Source organism: Eimeria tenella, genomic scaffold, assembly GCF_000499545.2.
Source record: "Eimeria tenella Houghton genomic scaffold, Eth_scaff107, whole genome shotgun sequence".
In the NCBI taxonomy this organism is placed as follows: domain Eukaryota; phylum Apicomplexa; class Conoidasida; order Eucoccidiorida; family Eimeriidae; genus Eimeria; species Eimeria tenella.
The window spans coordinates 58,864-79,784 of NW_013541469.1; the positions used below are offsets into that span (position 1 = coordinate 58,864).

The following is a 20,921-nucleotide window of genomic DNA, read 5'->3' on the forward strand; positions in this document are numbered from 1 at the left end:
GCCCCCAATAGGGGCCCCCCGGGGGGCCCCCAGGGGGCCCCCGGGGACGCGCCCGCGTTGACGCGCGTCGAGTTCTTGGCTGCCTTTGCTCGCTGCTGGGGCGTCACAGGTGGGGGCTCTGGCTGCTGCTGCTGCTACTGCAACAGCAGCAGCAGCAGCAACAGCAGCAGCAGCAGCGGCAGCAGCAGCGGCAGCAGCAGCGGCAGCGGCTCGCCGGCGCCCCCTGCTGCAAAGCCGCACGGCGAAACAGCAGCAGCAGCACAAGCAACAGCAGCAACAGCAGCAGCAGATGGGGCCTCCCAGGGGCCAGAAAGTGTTTGTTGTGGGGAGGGTGGAGATTTATTTTCCGACTCTTTTTTTATTTCGGGATTTACGGAGGACAGACACTGGAAAGATGTCCGGCTTTGGAGCGAAGGAGATCTTCGTGTCTTCGGTGAGACTCTGGGGGCATTTTGTGAGCAGCAGCAGCAGCAGCAGCAGCTGCTGCTGCTGCTGCTGCTACTGCTGCCCTGCTGCGGCTGCGGCTGCTGCTGCTGCTGCTTTCGCGGGGCTCGCCGCGGCGTCTGCTGGGGTGTATGCGTGTGCAGTGATGATTTATGTTTTTCTTTTAATTTTTAATTCATTTTAAAAACTCTTAATTTATTTTTAATTTCAATGAAACGTTGAACTGTCTTCTTCGCAGGAGTTTCTGTCGACGAGACCTTAAAAGCAATTCAAGAGGCCGACAGATTTCCAGTTCGCCAAATGCTGGAGGTGCGCCAAATTCGCTTTGCTGCTGCTGCTGCCTCCGGCCTGCTGCTCCTGTGTCTCTCTGCAGCTCAGCCAGCCAGGGTTTAGGGTTTAGGGTTTAGGGTTTAGGTTCTAGGGCCCGGGGTTTACAGTTTGGGGTTTAGGACTTAGGGTTTAGGGTTTGGGATTGAGGCTCTAGGATATAGGGTTTAGGGTGTGGGGTTTAAGAGCTGCTGCATTTGAAAGTGTGTTGTGATTTCTTGTTGTTGCTGCTGCTGCTGCTGCTGCTGCTGCTGCAGGTGCGGCCTCCGTCTTTGCAGCGAAGGCACTGCCACTTCCTTTACCAGCGACTCAGGTGTACAAACACCTCAAGCATCTTTTGCAGCTTTCAGTTGGGGGAACTTGTCACAAGAGAAAATTTTGGATTTCGGACTTTTGTTGCACTCTTGTGGTCTTTTGGAAGTTTTTTTTTGTTCATTTCGTTTCCCTTTTTTCTGCCTTTTCTGGTCAATTCCTTTCCTCTTTTTCTGTCTTTTCTATCTACCTTTTTTCCATCATTTTCTTTTTTATTTTCATCTCTTTTCCTAATTTTCTCTTTTGCTTCAGAGTTCGACTTTTCAAGTCCTTGCTGGCGCAGCTGCCAAAGAGCAGACAGCGCCTCATGGAGGAAGCAGCAAAGGACGTGCCCCCTTTGCTGCGGCCAGAGGTCTGTACACAGTGTGCTGCTGCTGCTGTTGCTGCTGCTGTTGCTTCTGCTGTTGCTGTTGCTGTTGACAGTATTCTTGCTGTGTTGCTGCTGCTGCTGTTGGCAGTGTCCTCGGTGCTGCTGCTGGCGTGCTGGCTGCTGCTGCGGGCATCCCACTTCTGCTGCCACACCCGCTGCTGCTGCTGCTGCTGCTGCTGCTGCTGCTTGTTGCTGTGTGGGTGCCAGATTTGGGCCGCGGTGCTGGGAGTCAATTATGTCGGAGTGCTGCACACCACTCGGGCTGCCTACGAAGAGGCCACTGCTGCTTTAGGGCAGGGGGCCCTCGAGGCTCTGCACACGAGCGAGTTCTCGCAGTACCATGAGGTGCAGTAATCTGCTGCTGCTGCTGCTGCTGCACTTCTGCTGCTGCTGCTGCTGCTACGTTTCTGCTGCTGCTGCTGCGTTTCTGCTGCATTTCTGCTTCTGCATTTCTGCTGCTGCATTTCTGCTGCTGCTGCTGCGTTTCCGCTGCCGCTGCTGCTGCACTTCTGCTGCTGCTGCTGCTGCTGCTGCGGGAGTTCGTGGGGCGGTGCGCAGCTGCGGGGTGTATGTACAGTACCACGACCTGGTGGGCAGCAGAGAAGGGCGGCGGCGGCTGGCGAGTCTGGTGGGAGTGGCGCTGCAGCGGAACTCAAGTTATGTGTCAGTGCGGGGGCTGGACGCTCTTGCTGCTCCTTTGCTGCTGCTGTTCTACGAGCAGCAGCACGTGGCGCTGAGCTGCCTCGAGAAGCTGCTGCAGGACTTCCAGCAGCACCTGTTTGCTGCAGACAGCGCCTGCTTCCTCCGCCGCCAACTCGCAACTTCCAACAGACTTCTCTTCTTCCTCGACCCTGCCCTCGCGCTGCACATCAACAGAATCGGTAAACGCTGCTGCTGCTGCTGCTGCTGCTGCTGCGGGTGGGCGGGGCGGGGCGGAGCAGCAAAGGGCAGAGAGCAGCAGCAAAGTTCAGAAGACCCGCAAAGGCCTTTTGCTGCTGCAGGACTGCACTCGGACATGTACGCGCTGTCGTGGCACCTGACGCTCTTCTCCCACGTGCTGCCGCTGCAGCAGCTGCTGCTGCTGTGGGACACTCTGCTGCTGCAGCCGCCGAGCTTCGTGCACTTCCTCACAGTCTGCGTCTTGCACTTCTTGAGGACTCCTCTCCTCAGCTTCTCCCCCGGCGAAGAGTCCACGGCCATTCGTTTGCTGCAGTCTTGTTTTGAATTCGTTAATGTCCCGGCCCTCTGTGCTGCAGCAGTGGCTCTGCAGAACGCTGTGCCTTGGTCCTTGACTCTTCTGCCCGTTCCCCCCCACGCCGCCGACGCAGCAGCAGCAGCAGCAGCAGCAGCTGCTGCTGCTGCTGGAGCTGCTGCTGCTGGCGTTTCGGAGGCAGCCGCTGCTGCTGCGCCGCCGCGCGGAGGAGCTGCGCGGCTCCCGCCGGAAGCAGCAGCAGCTAATGGGGCAGCAGAGGAAAGGCCCGAGGGGGACGCTGCTGCAGGAGGTGTACGTACAGCTGGTGGTCCCGGGAAAGATGCAAAAGGAATGCAACTGGCGGCAGAGGCGCAGCAGTTCTTCATTGGAGATGGAGCGCAGAGCCAGGGGCAGCAGAGTGAGGCGTTTCTGCAGCAAAAAGACGAGTGCAGCACATCTCCAGACTCCTCGAGAAGCCTCGCAGCAGCTGCCAGCAGCAGCGCGAAGAGCGAAGAAGCGGAAAGCGCGAGAAAAAGAACAAATTGGAAAACAAAAGCCCTCATGCGAGTCGTCACGGGCCCCGCCCTCATCCTCCTGGGGCCTCCTCGAAAGCCCGCTGCAGCCAAAGCTGCACAGGCTAAGTCTGGAGGCGAAGACGCGCAGTGAGGAACTTCAGGCCACAGAGTGCTGCTGCTCTTCTTCTCTGGGAATATCCCGAGGACTTTCAATTTATTTCCATTTTGTTTTATAAAATTCCATAATTCGTTCATCTGCAAAGGCTGCTGCAGAACTACCGACGCCACAGCTTCTGCTAGCCACTGACACTCCAAAATGATGCCTGTGTCCATCCAGTGTCTTGCACTTCACTTGCACTTTCTTCAAATATAATACATATTTATTTACCGACATTTACTGACATTTACTAATATAATATTCGTACTGCGTCGTTCCGTCTTTGCGTGTAGCTGCACGGACCCGATGGACGCCCTTTACTCCAGCGAGCCGCTGGCGCCGCGCTGGTGGGAGAAAATGAGCGAAAAAGAATACTTAGAAATGACTTCTCCGTCTTGGAGTGGAGGAGCTGCAGCTGCGGGGCTGGAGGGCCTCAGCAGTGGGGAGGACCTCGCGCTGCAGCCGCCGTGCATAGGCGTGGACGTGCTGCTGCAGTTCTGCGAGGAGAGCGTGGTGCTGGACGTTCGCGCCCGCGGGGTCTTCGACGCATTTCACTTCAACTCCGCAGTCCACGTTGCCCCCAAAGACGCCAGCGAGCTCACTGGCCTTTTGAAAGAAGGCCAGCTGACCCTCCCCGACCCCAGGGGCGTTTTGCTGCAGATCCAGAAGCTCGGCAGCAGCAGGCCGCTGATCGGCAAGGCGGGCCGCGCTGCAGCAGCAGCGAGCCTGGAGGCCGCCGAGGGGGCAGCGGAAGCTGCAGCAGCAGCAGCAGGGCCCGCAGCTCCCGACCCGCAAGAACCTGCAGCAGCAAAAGGAGCCCAGGGGGCCCCCCCAGCTCCCCGAAAGCCCTGGATCTCGCCCACAATGAGCCGCCTGCCTCTTATTGTTGTTATGGGAGACAAAGAAGACACTGGAGCTGGCCTGGCCCGCCGGCTGCTCGCTGCTGGGGTGTCTTGCGTTTGCGTCTTGCTGGGGGGTATTGACGCAGTGCAGCTCGACGCCCCAAATCATTTCCTCACCCGAAAACACCAAACCTAATTTTTTTTAATCAAATAAATTGCATTTTGTCACTTTTTAGCTTCTGATCTGCACAAAGGAGCTGCTTCCTCGTTGCCAGCCAACGAGCCAGGCTGTGGGCTGTCAGGGCAAGAGTGGGGCGGGGAACAAAAGGCTCCAGCTACTTTATGTAGTTTCAAAAGTTCATTTTCGCATGAGTAACTTTTCGCAATTAAGTTGGGGTAATCAGGACACAAAGTGCTCACCCCAGTTGCACATTTGCACATGAGCACAAGGGCCGTCTAAGACGCAAATAGGGCTCATCGAGCGGATTCTGAGGGATGATCTGCAAGGAATAATTCAACTTAATCTGCAGATATATCTTCAACTTAATTTGCAAGTGCCGGTTCAGCTTAATCTGCAAGTATTGATTCAACTTAATTCGCAAATACTAGTTCAACTTAATCTGCAAATACTTCCCTGTGGCCTTGCAGCTTCGCGCCCTTGGAAAATTCAGCTTCATACATGACATCCATTTCCTATAGTTTAAGCTCATGCAAACTCCACTTGTCTTCATCAATTTGGGGAACATTCCTAAAATAAGTTTTTATTTATTGATGCTGGCGCTGCACTGGAAAATTCGCCCTCTAGCAACTCTGTTCAAATTCATGTCAGCTGCAAATTGCGTAGAGCCGAGGCAGCTTTCGAGATGTTCCTTGAAAAATAAAAGCTATATGCCTTTGTGCATGCCTTTGTGCATGCACTTTCAAAAAATACAAGTTTTATTCCGTTGTGCATGTGATTTGAAGAAAATATTACGATATAAGATAAAACAGACGAAAAGTAATCGCGACTGGCCGCACTGACGCCACTCCACGTAATGATTGTTTTTTGCTTTTTGCACTTCTCAATTCTTGAGTTTTCGCGGCTTGCAATGTTGGGATGGGAAACTCTGAAAAATTAAGGACATGTAGAAGTCACATATGAGGCTAAAGTCTCTAGAAGCAGGAAGCTGCAAGGGCGCACAATGAAGGACTTGCAAATTTACTTGAACTCTGCTTTGCAGATTATCACTCTCCATTCAGCTGGCCTTGAGGCTTCAAAGCCACATTAGTGTATTCTCTGCAGAACATGAACCTGTTCAGCCTTGTCCTAACGGACTATTTCAATTCGCTTGTTCTTTCACCATCATTAAAGAAAGCTGCAAAGTACCAAGAAAGGATGAGACAACAGTAAGAACCTGGAGCCTTCCTGGGCCAACAGGAAACACTTTATTGCACCGTTTAGCTAATATTTGAAAAACAATACTTGTTCACGGCTAATTGCGAGCACTTCGAGCTCGATTCCGTGCCGCATTTTCGCCAAACGCGGGGCTTTCTGTAGATGGCAAACAATTCACATTTTGAGCCATTAAAGAATTCATGATGTAAAATTATGCATTACATATGCAGCAGAATAGAAGCTGCGCAACGCGAGATGCGCCTGTAGAATGGAGGTAATTTGGCAAAATTCAAGTTTTCCCAGAAAGAGTTGCAAATGACTCTGTCCAAAATTGTTGAGTCTTTTGGCATATACGTTGCCCCTATGCAACACTATTCTATCATTAACAATTTGAAATGATAGCATTCTATTCAAAAGACTCGGCCCGCCAATTAATGCGGAATATTCTCTAAACGCTGCAGTCAACTCCAGGCCATCACAGGCTCACGTATCGCGAAGCTGCAGCGAGTGCTGCGGCAGGCAGCAGCAGCAGCTTCTGCTGACTATGGCTAGCTTTACCTCTTTGTAAAGCATTTGAATAACTCCAGCTTGCTGCTGTTGTGCTGTGGACCTGTGCTAAGTTAGAATGTATCAGCACGGCAAAGCAAAGCCCCCCATCAGAAGGCTGACTGGCTTTGCCCGGCGCTGAACACATATGTAGGGTTTCTACATCTCTTGCCATACTAAACCGCTTGTTTACACCTCATCTAGCGGTAAAATCAGAGCAAAGACACGCAGAGATAACTGCACGGTCCTGGGAATTTGCACAGGGCTTTGGGAGGCGAAGGAAATCGAAGTACACAAGAATGCGAAAGTGCTGGAAGATGAATAGATGCTCGCGAAAAAAATATATTGAAATTTAATTCTTGGTTGCATTTGCTGTAAGGCTCATGCTCTCCCTCATTATCAACAGGTCAGCTATGCATAGCCAGTAGCCCCTCGCTACCACTACGTGGTGCCTATAACAGAGAGGAGAAATGCGTCAGCTAACCATACTTCTGCCCTGACTTGTTCCACATTAAAGCACTAAATCCAAATTGCAAAATACAAGAGTAATAGATGGACAGATATCCACTTCTTTGAGTGTTTATGTGGGGAACCGCATGCGCATCTGGCCGCCATTAGACATGGGCGCCAATTTACAAGGTGCGCGCTCTACCTGAGAAAATGAACTAAAGCGCGTGTTGGCTTCATCATTTACATTGGCATTTATTTCAAGCTCCTTGCTGCTAGGGGCTCAAAGCGTACCTCCGACTCTTCCAATTCAAGTTGCGCAGGGGCAGGCAGTTCAGCAACAAGAAAGCAGGGGCTCTTGAACGTATTCCGAAGCAGACTTAGCAAGTCAACAGTGCTTCTTTTCAAAGGATTGAGTAGATACTGGCTTAATCCTATTGTAGGCTGTATGCAAGACATTGGGTGGGCGGAGGTATCGCCTCGTCGCGGGAGATCTTCGAAGTCAGGCCGTTGTGAACCGGTTGAATCCATTAGTACCGAGACGGAGTTAAGCAGAAACGAGTATTCGAATTTCTCGGCGAAAACCAGGCTATAACGTGGGCCTAGGTAGCTCCTAACTGCCTTCTTGGGTTGTAGTTTCTAACCAGACATTCACGATGGCGGAGCATCTGGCTAGGATCATTGGGACGGAGGAGGACAGAGTCAACTGCCCTTTCTACTGGAAGATCGGGGCATGCCGTCACGGCGATCAGTGCTCACGGTCGCACTACAAGCCTTCTTCATCACCAACTATTGTTCTTCGCCACATGTACCCGAACCCTCCCGTGGCAATAGCGATTGCTGAAGGCCAAAATGGTGAGCGCATGAATTGGTGGTACTACACCTTTTTGCGTCCTTAAAACGTGCAATGAGGCATTTTATGAGCCTGAGAGCCTCTAGCGTGTCAGTTGGTACGACTGTATCTAGATTGGACTAGTGGACGCTTCTTGAAATTATTCAAGGACGTGGCTGTCAGCGTCGTGTCAGTCTAGTGCTTTTGTGGACTTTGCAAGGCATTTTTGTGTCTGATTTGCATTTTGCGTGTTTAGTCTCTGACGAGCTTCTAGACGAAGCTGCAGATCACTTCGAGGCATTCTTTTCCGAAGTCTTTGAGGAACTGTACAAGTATGGCGAGGTGGAGGACATGGTTGTTTGCGACAACATTGGAGACCACATCATTGGAAACGTATATGTGAAATATTCAGACGATGACGCCGCGAAGAAGGCGCTTTCCGCCCTTCAAGGCCGGTATTACGCGGGTGCGTGCTAAACAGCTATCGCCGCTTTTCTGTTTTCAGGCGTTCTGGCGTAGGCCGCTGTTGCTGCCATTAACAGCGCAGCGTAGTGGACTGTTGTGACGCATGCCGTTTCTTTGTGTTTTGTTTTACTGCAGGGAAACCTATTCAAGCAGAATTCACTCCCGTTACCGATTTCAGGGAAGCCCGGTGCCGTCAGTTCGTTGATGGCCAGTGTCGCCGTGGTGGCTATTGCAACTTCATGCACCTCAAGCATGTTCCCCGCTCTCTGAAGCGGAAACTGTTCAACAAAATGTATGAGGAGCACCCCGAATATAGACAGAGGGTGCGGGGAGGACGAAGGTCAAGGTCGCGATCTGGCTCTCCGCACAAACACAGGCGGTGAGTTCATTGGCAGTCAGCCCACTTCGGCAGAAGCTTTCTTGGAGTGCGTGCTACGGGGCTGATCTTTAGTGATGAACATAATGCTAGTTGTGCATGTAATGCGCAGTTCACCAAGCCTTCACCGCCCTGAACGGCCTGAGAGAAGAACGAGTGAAGAACGACGGGCGATGATCGCCCAGTGGAACCAAGAGCGGGACGCTGCACAAAGTTGAACTCGACTGCAACCCTTTGTTTCCGACGTGTTCTGGCGGAGCTTTCTGCAAACCGAACTAATGTTTTGAACTGGGAATTCGTTGCGAGAATGTTGATAATGGGAACTATTAACACTGAGATAGCTGAGGCGGCGGACGGACAGTTCCCCTTTCGTTCAGCGGGGAGCTCATTGAACGCATTTGTGAGGGCGCAAATTTTACACCTGGGAGTGTAGAAGTACGTTGTCTGTAAAGACTTCATGATTTGGATGTTCCTCTACTTTTTTGTGTCATTGAGGCGAAAAATTCATCTTGCATTAAGCGCAATATGTAGGGCCTCGTGACAATTTTGTGCCACATGCAGGGCAAAAACCGACGAATAAATTCCTGTTTTCACGGCAATTTATTCATAGATGCGCCGTGAATTACTGTCTGCGGATACAGGAATTCTTGCAGACGCATCACTTTTGCGGATTCCCAGGGCAGTAGCCGTTGGAACTTTGCTTTCAAAAGTTCTTGTGCGGTGTCGTTTCGGTAGTTATGAGACTTCGCTTTAAAACAGTATTTGGCCGGTACTTGGCCAGTTTTTTCATCACTAAAGTAGTGGAGAACGAAAAAGCTTCGAAAACTATAAATAGTGACGAAGCAGAGTGGTGGGAGCAGGTGCCCGCTGGGCAGTACATACACTTCAAACTGTAGCCGCATGCCGTCGCGCCTACTGTCGTCAAAGATAAATTTGATACGACATGACGCGGCTAGTGTCGCGGTGTGTACTTTTTTTGAATCCATCCCAACTGCCACTCGTGCAGTGAGGTTCGGAATTCCCCGATAGAATTGCCGATTTCGACATTCCTGTATCGAAGATGTTCCAAAGTATCCTGAGGTCGCTCAGCGGCTCTTTCGCCGATCTGGGTAAATGGGAGCCCACGGCCGACCGTTCGGAGGTGGCACTTCGCAGTGGACTTGAGAAGTCCCTTCTTTTTGTCCTGTGCTCATCCGCGATCATGGGCATATCCGCGATGACCCTGGTGAGCCTATACATATTTTGACGCCTTAAATCTTGTACTCATTCGCCTCTTCAGGGCATCAGCCAACAGCCAATATACTGTGACCGAGGACTGGCGTTCTGGAATGGCCTCTTGGGAGGTATGACGCTTGCGTGAACACCCACCGCCTGTGCTTCGACTTCAATGACTTCGTCACACAGCCATTCTGTTGACCTTGGCTGCCGCCTGCTCTGCTGCCTTGTTCTTCGAAACACAAGCCGTCAAATGTAAGAAACGCACACTCCCAAGAAAAAAGTAACCTCTACGCAAGACTTCCGCTTCAGTGATGGCCAAGCTCATCTGGACGAACTGTGAATCAAGCTTCTTCGAGTTTGGATCCACCGCTTTCAACGTCGCAGCCTGCGTTGCAGCCTGGTATGCTTGTCACTCTCCATCTCTTGAAATCTAGACGATATATATCGCGCTCTCTCAGCCCGATAGTTGCACTGTTGTGGATCATGCGTGGTAAGTGTGAACGCCCATACGTCTACACAGACGGCCTCCGTGCATCTCTTTTTCTTAGGATATGTTGACCTTACGTCCTCCCCTACTTGCCGCAACACTGCTGCTCTTCTCTACGGTGGAAGTCTGACCAACATTGCGCTGTAAGTTGGTTCTTAAAGACTGTGAACTTCATTAAAGCAATGACTGCTTTCCTTAGGACTGTCAGTGCGCTGTCCTTCGCGGCTTTGATGATCAGCTACTACGTTGCCTCATCAAAGCGCTTCTACGATATTGCCATTCTATCGTGCATCTGCGACCCGATTTCGATCGTAAGCTATATCTAGCCTTTCAAATCCACTTTGCAAGAACACTTTGCAAAAATCGTCTTTAGGCTGTGGAGGGCGTTGCTGAACGCCTGCCGGAGCCGCCAAGAATTCGATTCCCCGAATTCGTTCCTTCCCTCGACGAATGCGTGGCAAAGCTGCCCTCATACGAGAATACAAGAGCTTTTGTTAAGAGAATCGTCGACGCTATCACCCCCGTCTCCCTTCCCCACAGAGTCTATTCTCTCATGGAAACACGGGTCTACTAAATGCCGCCCGGCTGATTACATCAGTGTTGAACTCAGTGTCAAATCAAGTGGTCATATTGGCCTTGCTTTTGGAATGCAGTTCAAACACGCGTTGATGTATCAAGAATGTCACGTTGCTAAACCTAAGCAGCCAGCCACTGGGCAATGTAGAACTGCCATGGTTTACTCCTGTTTCCAATAGCCGACCTTAGTTGCATAGTTTCCATATTGAATGGAGTCAGGTTAAATGTGCAATGCAGCACATAGAAAGCTGTTGCTGCATCGCAGTCGATGCCCTGAGAGCACACCAACAAGCAGCCGAAAACGTTCAGTCTACTGATATTCGTCAGCGCATGCCTTGTTACGGCGAAGCACATTATCCTCCACAGCACAAGGCGAGTCGTCACAATAACATGGAATATGCTAGAATCTGAATTCGAATTTACGTACACCTGCTTACATACAACGTGGATACCAATGTTTTCAAATTGTGGAACTTTGCATACAGTGGAACAAGACCCATGAATGCACCCAGCAGTCTGCTGAATGAAGTTTGGAGAGAATATATATAGGACACACAGCGGGTCTCACCTTGACAAAAAACTGTTCAGAGTTTGTATGTACTCGTGTGGGGTATACGAAGATGGGAACAACTGCGTTAGATACCCTTGAGCATGTGACGGGTAAGATTCAGAAGAAGCACTGAGTAACAGATCGTAAAAAAGTGCGAATGGTTTCTGTTTTGATATCACGCCTGTGGTAGGTGATGGCATGGCGGTCAAGAAGTCGTCGGCTTCGTTGATAATTCCAAGGGGCGGGCCATTCCCTGCTTTAGAGTTGGATGATCCACTCAGCGAACACCTGTTCATGAACGATAAATATTGTACAATCTCTATTTGCTTTTGAACTCCCTTTGGCGGCAGTATCTGCTCAGGCACAACAGGACAAAGAAATGGATGATCGTTTGTTAAAAGCGCATGATAAACGTAGCAAAAATTACATACGAATAGTGCCTATGTGCATTCTTCCCTACAGTGTCACGGAATCTTCTGGCGAGAATCATCGCTTTGTTCAAATTGCCATTGAAGCATAGTTGGAGTACGAGACTTTGTTGCAGTCGTTTCCTTAAGGATCTCACGAACGGTGAGAGGTACGCCATGACCTGAAGCATGAATACTTCGTTCTCCTTTAGAGAATCTTTGAGATTGCTTTTATGTTCAGAATTAGCGTTAAACGCCGCTGCACCTCGAGACCACCACTTAAGTAAGAAGCACTGAAAGTGCTTAAGCCAACGAGTGGACGTATATTCGTCCGAAACGGAGCGTTCATGGCTTGTCAAGCAGTTTACGTGGAACTCGCGACAAGGGTCATCCTCCCACATGTCTTCCTCTAAAAGCTCCAGAATAAACGGGAAATACGAAGTGGCGGCAAAACAATAGGCATTTCCAGTCAGCAGCAGCAGGCTTGCAATTGCAAACGCGTGTGCGAGCTGGAGCACGTCAGGGAAAACTGGGCCGCCGTTAGATACAGCTGCATCTGAAAACAGCTGTTGCAATTCACGGAGACCGGAAACACTACAGATGCCTTGCCTGCTGCACACCTCGCCATTTTCTAGTGCTTCTAAAAGGCTGTGGACAGCTTCCTGATGAAGCTTGGGATCTCCTGTCATGAGCAGGATGCAAGGTGAGGAGTGGCCTTTCCACAGTAAGTGAGCCTGCATGCGTGTCCACAGCCCACAGCAAAAAGAAAACACATAAGCAGTCTACCAATACAGCAAACTTAAGCTGCGCAGTTGCGGGAAATCCCCAGTGCTTACATCGTCAGCAACATGCTGCCCCGCGAGCAGCCGAAGGATTATGAACTCCTCGGCGCTGCCAGCAGCACCGACTAATGCGTGCCACGCTTCTTGTTCCTCCGTAGACCACTGCTTAGACTGGGAAAGCGGGGTTGCTCGTGCTTCCCGAGGCAGCTGCAGAATAGTGCTGGTCCACGCGGGGCTCCAGAGCCCCGACTGGCCGCCTCCCGAAGCACTTTGCTTCTGCTTCGGGCTGCTGCTGCGCCACAAAAGAAGAGCAGCGCACCGCATGCGTACTGACACGCTGGCAGCCGTGAAGGGCTTCTCCGGATTTGCAAGCTGTCTGACCACTGCGAAGATGAACTCAGTGCTTCGATCTTCTCCGATCTTCGCCACTGAGTCACTCCTGCAGTTGTAAAGAACATTTTTGCACATTGGCCCTTCGAATTCACTGGGGAACATCGCCTGGACCAGCAGCTTCCCGAGGCTCCTTTGCTGCACCTCCAGAAGGGCAGTTAGGCTATCGACGCTGTCTGCTGCGAGAGCCTCCATGGCCTTCCGCTCTGCTGCTTCAAGAATCTCGAGATTGCTGCGCAGCGCCGAAGTTTGCTGCAGTAGAACTCGCAAGAGTCCGATGTTTCCCACAGCTTCCTGTGGCCCTTTCGAAAGGCCGCAGCAGCGCTGGTCTTCAGAAGCCACCAAGCTTCTGGTGATTTGCTGCAGCACGTAAAACGTAAAAGCGAAGGTCTCGCAGGGGCTTTTGAGGGGCACACAGCCAACTCGCTGCAGCAGCTTCTCCAGGGCTTTCTCTGCGACCCCGCCACGCGGCTCTGCCGCAGGGCTGCTGCTTTGCTGCTCCTCCTGAGAAGCAGCAGCGGAGAGACTCCGGCGCAGCCATGTCAGAAAGCCCTCGGAAAGCAGCGACGCCAAGTCCTGCAGGACAGCGGCACGCCCAGCAGAAGCTCCTGCTGCTGCTGCTCCTGCTGCTGCTGCTGCTGGTGGATCTGCTGCTTCCCGCGGGCGCGACAGCACGTGCCGGCAAGCGAGCCTCCAGAAGGCGCCGCTGAAGGCCTCGTAAGCTGAAGCCTCTGCTGTCGTCAGCAGCTCCGCTGCGGCCTCCGCCAAAGGCCGTCCGGGCGAAAAGATTGAACAGGGAGTGGCAAGGCGCTGCTCCCAGGAAGCTGCAAAGGGCAGAATGGCAGCAAGCTGCTGCAGCAGGCCCTGCAGCCTCTGCGCAGCTTCACGGTTCTCGCTGAGACCCGCTGCGTCGGCCGCTTCACAGGCCCGCTGCTGCTGCTGCTGCTGCTGCTCCTGCAGCTGATGCCGCATGCGCAGCACAAGAAGAAGTTGAATTGAGGCCCCCAGGGGCCTGAAGCGCTCGAGGAGCTGCTCCCACTCCTTCGTGGGCACGTGCTGCAGCAGCAGCGAGACAGTGTCATTTGCTGCTGCTGCTTCTGTGCTGCTCCGGGAAGCCGACTGGGCTGCCGGCTGCGTAGAGCCGTGCTGCGTGTCCTGAACTTGAGTTTCTTTACCCAGAACTTCTGTATTTAGTGCTTCTTTGCTTTTTAATTCGCCATTTAGCGTGGATTCTTGGGATCCTCGCTGCTTCTGGCTGGCTGCGAGCTGCACCTCCCACTCCTCCAGCACATCCAGCGCAGCAGAGTCTGTCAGTACTTTCGTTCTCTTCAATTCTTTTTCCAAAACTGAAATGCAGCAAAGATAAGCTGAAGTGCGCCGCCTCAGACTCTCCACGCGCTGCCGCAGGGCCAGCGCGAGCCCGATGCTGCTGCTGTCAGCAGCAGCAGCAAAACTCGCAGCAAACGGGTCGCCTGTCGTGGAAGCCGCGGGGGCCACAGCTCCGTCGCTTTCCCTTTGTTCTGTGTCTGTCGAGGGGCCTTGCTGCAGCAGCAGCTCCTGCTGCTGCTGCTGTTCCTTGTGCGCGTCGGAGAACAAAGCAGGAGGAGGCAGCAGCAAAGCTGCAACATTCAGCGAAGGCATGCAGCAGTGCAAAGCCCCGATTGTTTCTTCATCCCCTAGCGCACCCAGGCCCCCTGTATATGCAATTAGACGAGCAACACAAAGCATCTGTTCCTCCGTGAAGCCACCTTCTGCTGCTGCTGCCGCTGCTCCTGCTGCTGCTGCTGCTGCTGGGGCTGCTGCTGCCGGGGCTGCCGCCGCCGCTGCGGACTCTGCTGCTGCGCGGACAGCGCGGCGGACAGCAGGCAGCACCAGGGAGGCCGGTTCGCACTGGAGAGAAGCAACGCAGCAGGCGAAGAGGTTTCTCACTAAAAGGATTCTTTTTTGAAACTCATTAAAGGAAAGTCTGCAGCAAGGAAGAGGGGGGCTGGCCAGGGAGTGGCTGTGCCGCGTTGCTGCGGCCACTGCTGCTGCTGCTGCGGCGTCGGCGGCGGCTCCCGCTGCTCTCGCTGCAGCAGCAGCAGCAGCAGCAGCAGTAACGGGCTCGCTCTGCCCTTGAGCTGTGAGGCGACACAGCTGCAGCACAACAGCAGGGTGGAAGAGAGAAGGCTCTCCGGGGCAGTTGGACTGCAGCAAAGCAGCAAGAGAGTCCACAAGCAGCAGCCCGAAGGGCGCTGGGGCTGCGCGCAGCAGGAGCGAGACTGAAGCGGAAACATCAGCAGCAACTGCTGCACTCAGCGGGGCAGAGCTCAGCAGCAGTACTTGCTTCGCATGCTCTAGCCGCAGGCTGAGGCCTTCCCCCGCCAGCCCCTCTTCTCCCAAAAGAAGGTGCTGCTGCTGCTGCTGCTGCTGTTTCTGCTGCTTCTGAATACGGACCAGCTGCGGCTCTTCTGGGCAGCTGCTTCCCGCCGCTGTCTCTTCCAGCGACGCCGCAGCAGCAAGCTGGGACAGCCTTTGCTCCTGCTGCTGCTGCTGCTGCTGCTGCTGTTGCTGCTGCTGCTGAGTAGGATGCTTTGTGTTGGCTGAAGTCCCTTTGTTTTCGTCTATGAAGGTTTGGGGGTCCAAATGACACGGAGTGGCCTGCTGTGGATCTTCGCCTGTTTCCACCGCGGGCTGCTGCTGCTGTTTCTGCTGCTGCGTCTGCTGCTGCTTCTGCTGCTGCCCCTTGTGTGTCCGCTGTTGCTGCTGCTGCGCGTCTCCAGGAGGCGCAGCAGACATAGGAGAAACAGTTGTGCTGCTGCAGCGCGACAGCAGCCCCTTTTTGGGCTGCAGAGGCGGCAGAGTCCTTAGCAGCTCGTTGAGAGGCTCAGCAGCAGCCATTGCTGCTGCTGCAGCGTCAATCAAAGAGGAGTCAGCAGCACCAATCTGCAGCAGCACTTCTCTTCTGTACACACTGTCTCCCACAAGGCGGGACCCGAGCAGCACCGGCTGGCTGCTGCTGCTGCTGCTGCTGGCAGCTTGCTGCTGCGGCACTCTCCTGAGGAACCTCAGCAGCAGCAGCAGCGCTGTCGCCAGTCGGTCGAGGGGCGAACTCTGCGGGGCTGACAGCAGCAAGAGAGGCAGCACCTCCAGCAGCAGCAGGTGCTGCAGGACTAAACAGAGGTCTGCTGCTGTCAAGTCCGCTGCCTGCAGCAGCTGCGCGCACAAACCGGGGAAGCACGGGGCCAGCAGCAGCCCATCTTCAGCCTTCTCTGTAGCAGCTGCAGCAGCAGCAGCAACTGATGCAGCAGCAGCAGCAGGCACCGGCGCTGCTGCTGCTGCCCCCACCGCCGCCAGCAGCAGCACAGCCACCCCCAAGTCCCGCTGCAGCATCAGCGCCCACTCGCCCCGCGTGGCCGGTGCTGCTGCTGCTAATGCCCAGCTTTGTGGCTGCAGCAAAAGGGCTTTGGGGGCCCCCAGAGAAGGCGAAAAAGCAGCAGCAATCAAATCTCCTTTGCTGCTGCCCTCCTCCACTTCTCGCAGCACTGCCCACTCCCGCAAGGCTGCTGCAACAGACTTGACGCGTGCTGCTTCCTGTGCGTCCAGAGAGGCAGTCACGCCGTGATGCTGCTGCTGCTTCTGCTGCTGCGTTTGAGGAGCCGCAGCAGCCTCTGCTGCAACAGCAGCACCATAGAGAAGCTTCGCGCTAGCAGCTGCAGACGCTACAGCGTCTCCTGCTGCTTCAAAAGCAGAAACAAACAAAAAGGAAGGAGGCCCTCGAGAAGCACCTGCTGCTGCTTTTGTTGCTGCTGCTGCTGCGGCTTCCCCGGGCTCCTCAGAGCCTAAAAGCTGTAAAATAGAGCGGGCCGTTCGGTACTGCAGCGTCCCGATGCTGCTGCTGCTGCTGCTGCTGCTGCTCGTAAAGGGGCAGTGTCGCTGGGTCGGCAGCCAGAAAGCGGACGCCTGAGACGGACACAGTGCTGCAGACAGCACAGCATCCGGAGTTGCTGCTGCTGCTCGTGCTGCTGCTCCTGCTGTCTCTCCTGCTGCTGCAGTCCACAGCAAGTCTGCTGCCGTTTGAGGCTCCCAGCCTGCTGTTGGCTGCCTCTGGCTTTGCTGCTGTGTGCTGCCATCAGCAACAGCAGCAGTAGCTGCCGCAGCGCACGCAGCTCGAGCAGCAGCAGCAGAGCGGAGGAGCTGAGGCAGCTGCTCTGCTGCTGCACTGCAGACAGCAGCAGCAAGTATTCGGCTGGCGAGGCGTGGGGCCTGCTGCTGCACCAAATCTGTTGCGACTCCTTCCCCTAAGGAAGCCAGCAGAGGCCGCCGTGTACTCTCCTGAAGTTCGCTTGCTGCTGCTGCTGCTGCTGTTGCTGCTGCTGCTATCCTCTTGGCAGCAGCATCTGTTGCTGCCTCTCCTGGTGTGTCTGCTGCTGCCCGCAGCCGTTTGTTGGCAGCATCGTCTCTGTCTCCAGCACTTTCCCGTTTCCTGCCCTCTTCTCTTCCACCTGCAGCTCGTGTTGCTGCTGCTGCTGCTGCTGCAGTGCTTTGTTTGAGCTCTGCAGCCAGCAGCGTTGCAGCAACAGTGGTTGCTTCTCGCCGCTCGCCAAGGGCTCTGTAGGCAAAGCCCCTTGCAGTGTCTATGAGCTGCTGCTGCTCTTGAGGCTCTAAAGCCAGCAGCTTTCCCAGCTGCTGCATCTTATCGTGCTGCTGCAGCGCCAGCAGCGGCTGCTTCTGCAGCAGCGTGCAAAGCAGCTGCTTCCTGCCCTGTGGGGTTCGCAGCTGCTGCCGCAGCACGGAGGGCTGCGACAGCTGCCGTATGGCAGAAGCGGCTTCCGCCGCAGCCGTTGCTGCTGCTGCTGCTGCTGTTGGTGCTGTTTGCTGCGCTGCTGCTGCTGCTGCTGGGTGAGATAGCGCGCAGTCTGACTCCCCACTGACTTGGTCTTCGCGGTCGCTGTCGCCGCTTGACAGCAGCACATTGAGAGCAGCACCTCTCGCGCGGCTGATAGCTGCCTCTGCTGCTGCTGCTGCTGCTGCTGCAGCGGAGGCAGCAGCAGCAGACGCCGCACTCAGCGCCGAGAGGTTAGCCCTTTGTTGGTACTGCTGCAGCTGCAAAATTTCGTACAGCAGAACTGCAATTGAATGAAGCGCTAGTTCATTCTTGATTTCCGTCCTTATGTGCTGCAGCTGGCGCTGCTGCTGCTGTTGCTGCTGCTGTTGCTGCTGCTGTTGCTGTTGCTCTTGAAGAGCGAGCAAGGCAGCGTCAGCAGCTGCTGCTGCCTGCTCCAGTGCAGCAGCAGCAAGAGCCACGTGGGGCCCCACACGGTGTGCTGCTTTGTCCATCAGCGCCTGCGCCGTCTGCAGCAGCAAGAAGCAGCTGCTGCTGGCGAACTCAGCGGTGGCAGTATCTCCAGAGAGCAGCGCAGCTTCCTTCCAGAGCGGCAGCAGCAGCAGCAGCGGGTGCTGCTGCTGCTGCTGCGCGTCTGCCGTCTGTAGCGGCGGCAGCGAAGACAGCAAAGCTGCAAGGAGGCGAAAGAAAGCAGAAAGCTGCAGCGCAACGGCAAGTTTGCGGTGTACGTACACTGCAGCAGAGAACAGGCTGGTCCATTCGGCAGCAGCTTTGTCCCAATTTGCTGCGACTCTGCTGCTGTCCCGGCTGCACGCGCGCTGCTGCTGCCACACCGCGTGCTGCAGCAGCGGCAGCAGCAGACGCTTCGCTGCTTCCTCGCTCACAGCTGCTGCTTGCAAGTCCAGCAAAGTTGCTCCTGCTGCAGGGCCTTTGCCCCAGCCCTTCACGAGCTGCTGCGCTGCTGCTGCAGCTTCGATTCGGTGCAGCAGCAGCGCCACGTCGCTCTGCAGCTGCTCCTCAGGCGGCAGAGAAACGCCCGCTGCAGCTGCAGCAGCAGCAGCTGCTGCTGCTGCAGCTGCTGCTGCTGCCGCCTCTGGGAGGCAAGCCGTCCAAGGGGCCTCCAGCAGCTCGTGCTGCTGCCGCCTCTGCTGCTTCTGCTGCTCCAACGCCTCAAGCAAGATTTCTTTCACATAGTCACCTATAGCAGCAGCAGGAAGAGCTGCATTCTTCCTGTAGGCAGCAGCAAGCGTCAGCCGCAGCAGCAGCTGTGGGCTAGGAAGCAGGCGAGAGCCAGCAGGTAGCTCAGTGCTGCTGCACTTAGCAGCAAACAGCAGCAGCGCCCACGGCAGCAGCCGCAAGGCGCTTGCTTCGGTGCTGGGCTGAGGGCTGCGAAGCAGCTCCGCCTTGATATTTGCTGCTGCTGGTGCTGCTGCTGCTGCTTGCACTGCAGCAGCAGCAGAACAGCGTGAAGCCTGAACAGCCGCTGCAGCAGCAACTGGGTCTGCTGCAGCCACGATAAGACACAGACACAACTCCCGCAGCAAACCCTCTCTGAAGCAGCAATCCAGAGAAACCAGCAGCGCCGCCAGCTCCTCCTTCTCATGTGCTGCTGCTGCTGCTTCTGCGGACGGGGACGCACAGGTAGCCGCAGCAGCAGCAGCAGGTGGCTGGTCTTTCGAAGAGAAAGTAAAGCACTCGAGAGCAGCAAATGGCTCCACAAGAGCGGCGACGGCTGTGGCTGCCACGGTGAATCTTCTGCTGCTGCTGCTGCAGTTGCTGCTGCCGCCCGAGTAGACAGTCTCTGCGGTAGTGTCTGCTACTGATAGTGCTGCTGCTGAATCGGGCTCCTGCAGTTGCTGCTGCGCAGCGACGAGGTGCAGCAGCAGCAACAGCAGTCGCCAGCTGTCAGGTAGCCGCACAAAGCTAAAGAAGTCCTCTGTAGCCTTCTCAAGCAGTGCGAGCTTCTGCTGCTGCTGCTGCTGCCTTTGCCTTGCTGCTGCTGGCCTCCGCAGGATCATGGAGGGGCTGATAGCAGCAGGCAGCTCCTGCTGCTGCTGCAGCTCGCGGCAGCGCAGCTGCAGCAGCTCCAGCAACAAGAACTGACGCAGCAGGCCGTGCACTGCAAGCAGGCGGCGGACCTCCCTGACTCGCAGCCCGTTTAAAGTTTGCTGTTGCTGCTGCTGCTGCAACTGCTGCTGCAGTTCCCGCAGCAAGTTGTGATTCAGACCCCAAGGAGCCTCTGGTCCATTTACTTTCGGCTCTACTGCTGCTGCGGAGAAGGCGGGAGGAGCCGCTGTCGCTGCTGCTGGGGACGGGCTGGTGGGCTGCTGCGGTGCTGCTGTTGCTGCTGCTGCTGCTGGGTGAGAAATTCGCGTTCTGTGCCCAGCCGCCACCACTGCAGCAGAAAGGCTGGCCCCAGCAGCAGCAGCAGCAGCCAGCTGTTGCTGCTGCTTCTGCTGCTCCAGAAGCAGCTGCTGTTGGCGATGGAGCTGCTGCAGTTGCAGCTGGTCTAGCCGCGACCGGGCGAGGGCGTCCTTTGCCTGTTGCTGCTGCTCCCTTGCAGCAGCAGCAGCTGTGGCGAAGGCAGCAGGGAGCGGCTGCTGCAGCAGCTGCAACAGAACAGCTGTGGCAAGAGGCAAGGCACAAAGCTGCAGCAAACCCAGACCCCTCATTATCACTAAGCAGCGCTCGCACGCCCACGCAGCTATTTCTGCAGCAGTTGCTTCGAACCTGCTGCTGCTGCTGCTGCTGCTGCTGCTCACTGCAGTGTCCCGCAGGCGCGGCAGCAAATGAATCATTTGATGCGGCAGCAGAGAGTCTGGCAGCGCGCTGAGGACGGAGGGCCAGAAGGCCTGCAGCTCGGGGTGCTGCTGCAGCAGCAGCTCCACAGCAAGAGTCTGGCCATGAGCAGCAAAAATGCGGGCTAACTGCAGCACGAAGGAAACTTCCCCAGCAGCATCAGCAGCAGATGGACTCCTCAAAAGCACGTCTAACGCCTGCTGCAGCTGCTGCAGCAGCAGCATGTTGACTTCCCTCGATATTGCTGCATCCCCCTCGAGAGATTCCCGTTGCTCTTGTTGTCGCTGTTGCTGCTGCTGTTGTTGCTGCTTCAGCGACAGTGGGCAGTTGCCTTCGGCGCGAGAAGACGACCCTGCTGCTGCTGCTGTTGCTTCTGCTGCTGCCACAGGCGCTTCGCACGGAAAGCTCTGAAGGCCAAGAAGCCTTCCTGCTGCTTCCGACAGGGCCAGCAACACCTCGCAGCGCCGCAGCCGCTCAGCAGCAGCAGCAGCCTGCAGATGCGTCACATGCGCACGAGACCGGTAACAGCAACTCCATCACAAGATCTGTCTAAGAGACTCAAGTGTAAGAAGCCTTGCTAAGGGCCTGGTGCACTAGAAAGCCACAGCAGCAGCAGCAGCAGCATAGCAGGTAGAGAAGCCTAGCCTTGAAACTTTACTGCTGCTGCTGCTGCTGCTGCTGCTGCTG

At 55.1% G+C, this 20,921-nt stretch overlaps 4 protein-coding genes across 4 annotated transcripts in view; 3 read left to right on the forward strand and 1 right to left on the reverse strand.

The window, feature by feature from the left end:
- Positions 1–4,355, forward strand: part of ETH_00003220 (TBC domain-containing kinase (incomplete catalytic triad), putative) — a gene marked incomplete at both ends in the record, with an annotated part of 6,906 nt that extends 2,551 nt beyond the window's left edge. Inside the window, 7 exons of the mRNA XM_013372765.1 lie at positions 110–433; positions 1,029–1,084; positions 1,336–1,435; positions 1,661–1,798; positions 2,031–2,334; positions 2,455–3,307; positions 3,611–4,355. Coding sequence (XP_013228219.1) covers positions 110–433; positions 1,029–1,084; positions 1,336–1,435; positions 1,661–1,798; positions 2,031–2,334; positions 2,455–3,307; positions 3,611–4,355 — 2,520 coding nt within the window. The remainder of the gene's footprint in view (positions 1–109; positions 434–1,028; positions 1,085–1,335; positions 1,436–1,660; positions 1,799–2,030; positions 2,335–2,454; positions 3,308–3,610) is intronic.
- A 2,828-nt stretch (positions 4,356–7,183) lies between these two features.
- ETH_00003225 (U2 snRNP auxiliary factor small subunit, putative) lies at positions 7,184–8,418 on the forward strand (the record flags this gene model as incomplete). The annotated part of the gene is made up of 4 exons (XM_013372766.1): positions 7,184–7,382; positions 7,616–7,825; positions 7,960–8,203; positions 8,313–8,418. 4 exons carry the CDS (start codon positions 7,184–7,186, stop codon positions 8,416–8,418), a joined length of 759 nt encoding a protein of 252 aa, XP_013228220.1.
- An 842-nt stretch (positions 8,419–9,260) lies between these two features.
- Positions 9,261–10,479, forward strand: ETH_00003230 (uncharacterized protein; the record flags this gene model as incomplete). Its single annotated transcript, XM_013372767.1, has 8 exons — positions 9,261–9,425; positions 9,480–9,543; positions 9,605–9,670; positions 9,728–9,818; positions 9,877–9,908; positions 9,967–10,048; positions 10,105–10,216; positions 10,279–10,479. 8 exons carry the CDS (start codon positions 9,261–9,263, stop codon positions 10,477–10,479), a joined length of 813 nt encoding a protein of 270 aa, XP_013228221.1.
- A 122-nt stretch (positions 10,480–10,601) lies between these two features.
- Positions 10,602–20,921, reverse strand: part of ETH_00003235 (uncharacterized protein) — a gene marked incomplete at both ends in the record, with an annotated part of 14,805 nt that continues 4,485 nt past the window's right edge. Inside the window, 4 exons of the mRNA XM_013372768.1 lie at positions 10,602–10,754; positions 11,211–11,384; positions 11,492–12,172; positions 12,275–20,725. Coding sequence (XP_013228222.1) covers positions 10,602–10,754; positions 11,211–11,384; positions 11,492–12,172; positions 12,275–20,725 — 9,459 coding nt within the window. The remainder of the gene's footprint in view (positions 10,755–11,210; positions 11,385–11,491; positions 12,173–12,274; positions 20,726–20,921) is intronic.